The 6,169-nt window shown below is 36.9% G+C and overlaps 1 protein-coding gene across 3 annotated transcripts; it reads right to left on the reverse strand.

Annotated features, from left to right (window-relative positions):
• Window positions 1–1,793: 1,793 nt before the first annotated feature.
• On the reverse strand, window positions 1,794–5,884 carry LOC125480667. 3 transcript variants are annotated; one of them, XM_048591693.1, is made up of 3 exons: window positions 5,343–5,884; window positions 4,196–4,462; window positions 1,794–3,806 (listed from the first exon to the last, which is right to left on the reverse strand). In XM_048591693.1, the coding sequence occupies exons 1-3, from the start codon at window positions 5,418–5,420 to the stop codon at window positions 3,483–3,485; spliced, it is 669 nt and encodes a 222-aa protein (XP_048447650.1). In that variant the 5' UTR covers window positions 5,421–5,884; the 3' UTR covers window positions 1,794–3,482. The 3 variants fall into 3 exon arrangements, with proteins under 3 accessions (XP_048447650.1, XP_048447649.1, XP_048447651.1); XM_048591692.1 differs by having other exon boundaries at window positions 1,794–3,872; window positions 5,343–5,881; XM_048591694.1 differs by having other exon boundaries at window positions 3,515–3,793; window positions 5,343–5,878.
• Between the last annotated feature and the right edge of the window lie 285 nt (window positions 5,885–6,169).

The following is a 6,169-nucleotide window of genomic DNA, read 5'->3' on the forward strand; positions in this document are numbered from 1 at the left end:
ATTTTCACACTTTTTGTCTTAGTGCATGCCCATATTTACATTTTTTTTTTTGTTAATTCTCTTTGATTCATTTAGTTCAATGGCCAAAAAATAATTAAATGTGTGTCAAAAGAGAAAAAGAATGTGTGCAACTCTCTCATCGAAATGGAAGCAAAAGCAGAAACAACTGTAGGTGCTTTAGTAGCACAAGTGGTCGCTAATGATGAGTGGTAAGTTTGGTCTTCTTATTCTTATAAGTTATATCTCTGTAAAAATTTTGTTGAGGCCTAAAAGAATAAAGATTAAAGCTCCAAGACCATGGATTTAGGAAACCTCCTCCATTTTTATTAAGAGATCTCACCGGAATGAAGAGTACTATCTAACGAAAGTTGCACTTATGATCCAACCAAACTATATAGTGATCGTGATGATGCTGATGCACTATTATTGGCCTTCAAATCTCATGTACCTAACAATTGTTAAAATATTTTCGTAACACAAGTCATGTGATGGAGAAATTAAGCTGAATGAAGGGGAAAGCTGACACTAGACTATTGGTGAGCTCTTTACCAGGTGACAAGTCCGTTCAGCTTTGGAGTGGAATCTGCTAGTATCTGATTGGTCGGCTCTATCGAGTGACCAGCCAACCTGTTACGTAGAATTCAAGTTTCTCGCACCTATTCAGAGGCGTTCTTTACTTTCCTTTTTAATTTCTTAAAGGACTTCAGAAATATATTCTGGATGTGTCAAATTAAATTCAAATGATAAGATATAACTTTCATGAAGTGGTACCTTAATTGAAGAGGTGCAATCTAAGTGGTATATGGATTTTAATGGTTGTGTGGGAATTTAAGTTGATATAAATGTATGTTTCATAGATTGAATGAATGTACAAGAGGGTATATATAAATGAGGGACATGGTTACAAGCAACCTTCCCTTGACAAACTCTACTAACCGGGTGAACCCTAAAGCTGTCACTCCTTAAATTAAGGGAGTGCAACAGATAACTAGCACACAATTATCAACAAGTCAATGAGCTTTCGATCTTCCTCAAATTAAGGGATTAGGTTTAATAATGAATCATATGGAAAGTGAAAAATTGAAAATTGATAGCATGGGTATCAGTCACCCCATATCTCAGCCATATCATCCAATACTCCCTCTCAAGCTGGATTGAGGAGATTGATCGAGCCATGCCTGTCAAGGATAAGCTGAAAAGAAGCTGAAGATAGTGCTTTTGTGAACACATCTACCAGTTGATCATGACTACGAGTATGGATGGTTTGAATAGCTTGGGATTGAACTTGTGCCTTAATGTAGTGACAATCCACCTCAATGTGTTTGGTCATTTCATGGAAAATTGGGTTAGCAGCATTATGCATGGCTGCTTGATGACACATGAACAACATTGGTTAGAACTAGAGAATCCCAAGTCTGAAAGTAACCCTTTTAACTAAACTAACTCACCTGTTGTCGATGATATTGCACGATACTTAGCCTCCACACTAGATCGTGCAATAACTTGCTGTTTTTTGCTTTTCCATGTGACGAGGGTTCCTCTAACAAACGTACAATAGCCAGTGGTAGACTTCCTATCAATTGCATTCCCGGTCCAATCTGCATCGGTGTAACCACTGATCTAAGTGGAGTGGTTGTTCTTCATAAGAATACCTCTACCAATAGAGCATTTTAGGTAGCGTAGAATTCTTTTGACAATGAGAAGATATTTCACAGATGGTGCATGCATGAATTGACTAACCAGGCTAACCTTTGGTAATGACTCGCATCGGTAAAAGGTTCTCCATCCATATTGCAATCGAGTAATTCAGCCTCAATGACAAGATCCACAACATACTTGCGCTGATTTAAAAATAAACCCTTTGGCGATGTTGCCATTTCAATGCCAAGGAAATATTTTAGTTTCCTTAAGTCCTTAATGGCAAATGTGTGATTAAGAGATTTCTTGAAAGCTTCAATTTCCACTTCATTTTCACCTGTGATGATGAGATTGCCCAAATGGATGAAAACCACCAATATACCAGCTAATCATTTACGAGTGAACAAGGATGAGTCTGCATTACTTTGAACAAAACCAGCAGCTTCCAACACTGAACTTAACTTGGCATACCATGCACGTGGAGATTGGTTTAAACCATAGATTGCTTTTTTCCTTGAGAAGAACCTGGTGGAAGTTGCATATATACTTTTTCTCGTAAATCCCCATAAAGGAATGCATTTTTAACATCCATTTGACACAATGGCCAGCCACAATTCACAACCACTGACAGAAGAACCATAACAAAGTTCATTTTGGCTACTAGAGCAAATGTCTCTTTGTAGTATACTCCAAACGTTTGAGTAATACCGCATGCAACCAATCTAGCCTCGTGACACTCCATCAGCCTTGAACTTTATCTTATAGATCCATCTACTCCCAACAGCCTTGTTCCTCGGTGGTAACTTCACAATGCTCCATGTTTGATTGTTCTTCAAGGCATGAAGTTCATCCTTCATTGCAATTCTCCACTCAGGAATTAGTTAAGCTTCTTGAAAGGTTCATGGTTCAATGTGATGGAAGATTTCAGCCAGGAATGTGGCATGATTGGGGTGGACATGACTATAATTTAGCACCTCAGTGATGGGGTATTTGGAAGCAAAGGTGACATAGTCTCGGAGCCTTGCTAGAGGTTGTCGAGCACGTACATGATTATGCCTTGGAAAAGTTAAAGTGGGATCTTCTTCGTGGCTTTCATCTTGAGTAGACTCAGTATCATCCTCCAGGTTTCTAGGTTGAGAAGACATAGGAGTAGTGTCACTCACAATCTCTTCTTGTCTATGATTGCTAGTGGCTTTAGGATCTAAGTGCACTGAGTGATCAATGCACGTAAGTTAAGGAAATAAATCACACATTAGCTCCCCTTCTCAGGAGTGAGCAACCTCATTGGAGAAATAAGGAACAGTTTTCTCAAATTTTACATCCTTAGAGACAAACATCTTGTTAGTAATAGGATGGAAACATTGTAACCTTTTTGGGTTGATGAATATCCCATGAAGACACACTTTACAGCCCTAACATCTAGTTTCGCATGGTGCAATGCTTAAACATGAACAAAGCAAGTGCAACTAAAGACTCTCAAATGTGATAAAGTTATAGGCCTTCCTTTAAGAGTTTCATAAGGAGACTTAAACTCTAAAACACGACTAGGTAATCAGTTGATTAAAATAGGTTGCAGTGAGAATGCCTTGTGACCAAAATTTCTTTGGTATGTTCATATGCAACATCAATGCACGGGTCTTCTCAAGTAAATCCCTGTTCTTCCTTTCAGAGATCCCATTTTGTTGTGGGTTTCCCACACAACTTGTTTGGTGAATAATACCAGGAGAGCTCGGATAAGAACTCAGTGCCATTATCGGTTCTTCGGTTCTTAATGGTTGACTGAAATTAAGTTATGACAAGTTGATGAAAGTCTTTGAACATAGTAAAGACCTTTTTATTTTATTTTAACTGATATAGCCATGTTGTTCTAGAAAAATCATCCACAAAGATAACAAAATATTTATATTCATCAAAAGATTCAATAGTTGGACCCCAAAAATCAGAGTGTACAAGTTCAAAAGGTTTGCTAGCCCTATACATTGAGGAACTAAAAGGGAGTCTATTAAACTTGGTAAACTGACATATATCACACATTGCAGATGATTGATACATTTTGGGAAAAGGTTTAAGCAAATAGCCTCTGGTAGATAGGCTAATCTTTGATGCCTGATTTGTTGGTCCTTGGAAGGAATTGAATCAACTTGGAAGGCTTTTCCTATATGAGGTTCCTTGCATAGATAGTAAAGACCATTAAGGAAGAACCCTTCACCAATCGTTTTCTTGGTGAGAGAATCCTAAAACACAACACTGCTTAGTGAGAAAGTGACAAGACACTTTACGGTTCTAGTGATCTTTTCTATTGACAGAAGAAAAGCAAAGGTAGGAACAAACAATGTAGTAGAATCAAGGTTGTTTAAAAACAATTTTACTATTCCCATGCCCAAAACCATGGCATTTTTTCCATTAGCAACTGACACATGAGAAGGTTTTGACAAAGTTTGAAAACTGTGTAACTTGGAGGCTTTGTTTGTCATATGGTCAGTGGCTCTTGAGTCGATAATCCAACAATCATGTTCAATACTAGTGTGTAGAGCCGTTGAGAATGCACTAAAAATACCTGGAGCTTTGCAAGGAAACCTGCGAGCTGTCCCAGTAGAGCAATGGGATTTTCAGTTGTAGCCTGTGAGCTCTCTGCATCTTCTCTACATCCCTTGTTCTGCAAGTAACTTGCAAAGACAGGATTCGAAATGAAGTCCTGAATACCTTTAGTGAATGAACTAGAGCTGTGATAGGTTGTATATTGAGTTTTGTACAAGCTGAACTGATTTGAATGAATCATTTTGTGATACTTGGTGAACTTAGGTTTCAATTTGGGATGCAGAAACTGTTGCAAAATTTAAACTAACCGAAATTAGTCCAACTTAGTTCCAAATTTTATGCTTGCAAGCGTATGAATCATTCGATAGTATAGAAAGCAAGCACTTAATATCGTACCTCAGAAAATGATTTAATTCTTGTTAACTAACTTAAATCCAATTGCAATGTAGTGAAATTTAACAAAGATTGATGAAAGATGGATTTGAGAATTGAAACTAATAGTAAAAAAAAAAAAAATTAAAACAAGAAAGTTTGATCACAATGCAAAAAGTGGCAGCCAAGAACACAAATTGTAATTCAGTTGAGTAAAACGCTAGAGCATTCGACTCACCAGCATCCAACTCACCATAACCAACCCAACTTATTTTCTACAATGAATTATTAAGAAGTACTCACTCTCATTGATAGTAAAATCTCCCTAACACATGTAATATCTATGGCATCTAGACTATTACGTATATCCCAATATGCAACCATCCATGGCATCTGGATTAGTTTAACATAATGAAACTCATTACGATCAGTGGAAATTTATATAAGGACTACACAAATCCTAGAGTACGGAATCTACTACTAGGTAATTCATAGTATCTATTTGCAAGAAGCTATCATTCAAATTGAAAACATGGCATCTACATAACTTGCATCAAATTTACCAAGTAAAAGTCAAGATGGTAGCTAATCACCAAGAATAAAACCAAGCATATAAACACAGAAAACGATACTCGATGAAATTGAAAACTTGAAATAATTCACTAGAGAATATAACCATTCATAGTCATGGCTACATCGTAGCCCTAGCTAAGAAAAATTAGTTCCGAAACATAATCGAAAATATTATTGAATTCATAATAAAAATGAGAAGAAAACTGAGTTTAGAAAAACACTGAAAAATCCTTGTGCTCTATTGCAATTGTCTTCCCCCTTCCTTTCAACAACTCTTTCATTGCCATAAATAAATCCATTTATGCAACAACCAAGTCTCTCTCTTCGATGCCTTCACTCCAAAACCAATAACAACCAAAACCAATAACAAAAGAGAACACATACCACAAGAAAATCAAACTCGAATTTCACTTTGCTTTCCTTTTCCTTATCCCGCAACTGTGCAACTCGAATTTCACTTTCCAAGTCTTCTTTGCCATTTTTCAAAAATTGCCCAAACTCCAAAAGTTAAGATAATCAACCCAATGCTATAGATTCATCTTCTCGCAAAGATCCATTGACAAAAAATTTGGTGGAGGAAGTACTCTCTTGAGGAGGGAAAGGTTGATTGGATCCGTTGGTTTTGAATCAGAAGTAGGAATTTTGACGCGAGGGAGAGGGGAAAAGTGCTTAAGCGACTCTCGTCTTGCTCCTAGAAATTGGGACAAATCGCAAGCCTTTCAATTACCTTTTGAGAGAGGTCAATTGAAGTTTGATGCCTTTAGGTATTGAAGTGGCCACGTGGAAGCAAAACAAAATGGTCCATCTTTTTCTCCAAAGAAATATTGCCAGCTTTTACCATGTAGACCCTACATAAATTTTTTGAAAGTAAGATGAATTTAAATAATGCCTACATATGAATCCAAAAGAGCAAAAGCTCCAACAACTTCCACTTTGACTAAAAATTAGAAAAAGTCTTAGGAATGTTGCCTTACTATTAATCTAGTCATAAAGGCACAAATCTCTGAAATTCCTTTCATTTTCATCCAACTTATCATAAGAAAATGTA

Source organism: the organism of the source record quoted next, unplaced genomic scaffold (genome assembly GCF_019419815.1).
Source record: "Pyrus x bretschneideri cultivar Hongxiangsu unplaced genomic scaffold, Pyrus_bretschneideri_v1 Contig35, whole genome shotgun sequence".
Classification (NCBI taxonomy): Eukaryota; Viridiplantae; Streptophyta; class Magnoliopsida; order Rosales; family Rosaceae; genus Pyrus; species Pyrus x bretschneideri.

Bases quoted from the DNA above. Each gene is read 5' to 3' on its own strand.
- LOC125480667 (XM_048591692.1), bottom strand. From the start codon at position 5,420: ATGGATTTATTTATGGCAATGAAAGAGTTGTTGAAAGGAAGGGGGAAG. The intron at 4,463-5,342 runs GTGTTTTTCTAA...ATTTTGCAACAG, and splicing joins TAGAGCACAAGGATTTTTCA to TTTCTGCATCCCAAATTGAA. The intron at 3,873-4,195 runs GTATTTTTAGTG...GTTGTGTTTTAG, and splicing joins GTTTCCTTGCAAAGCTCCAG to GATTCTCTCACCAAGAAAAC.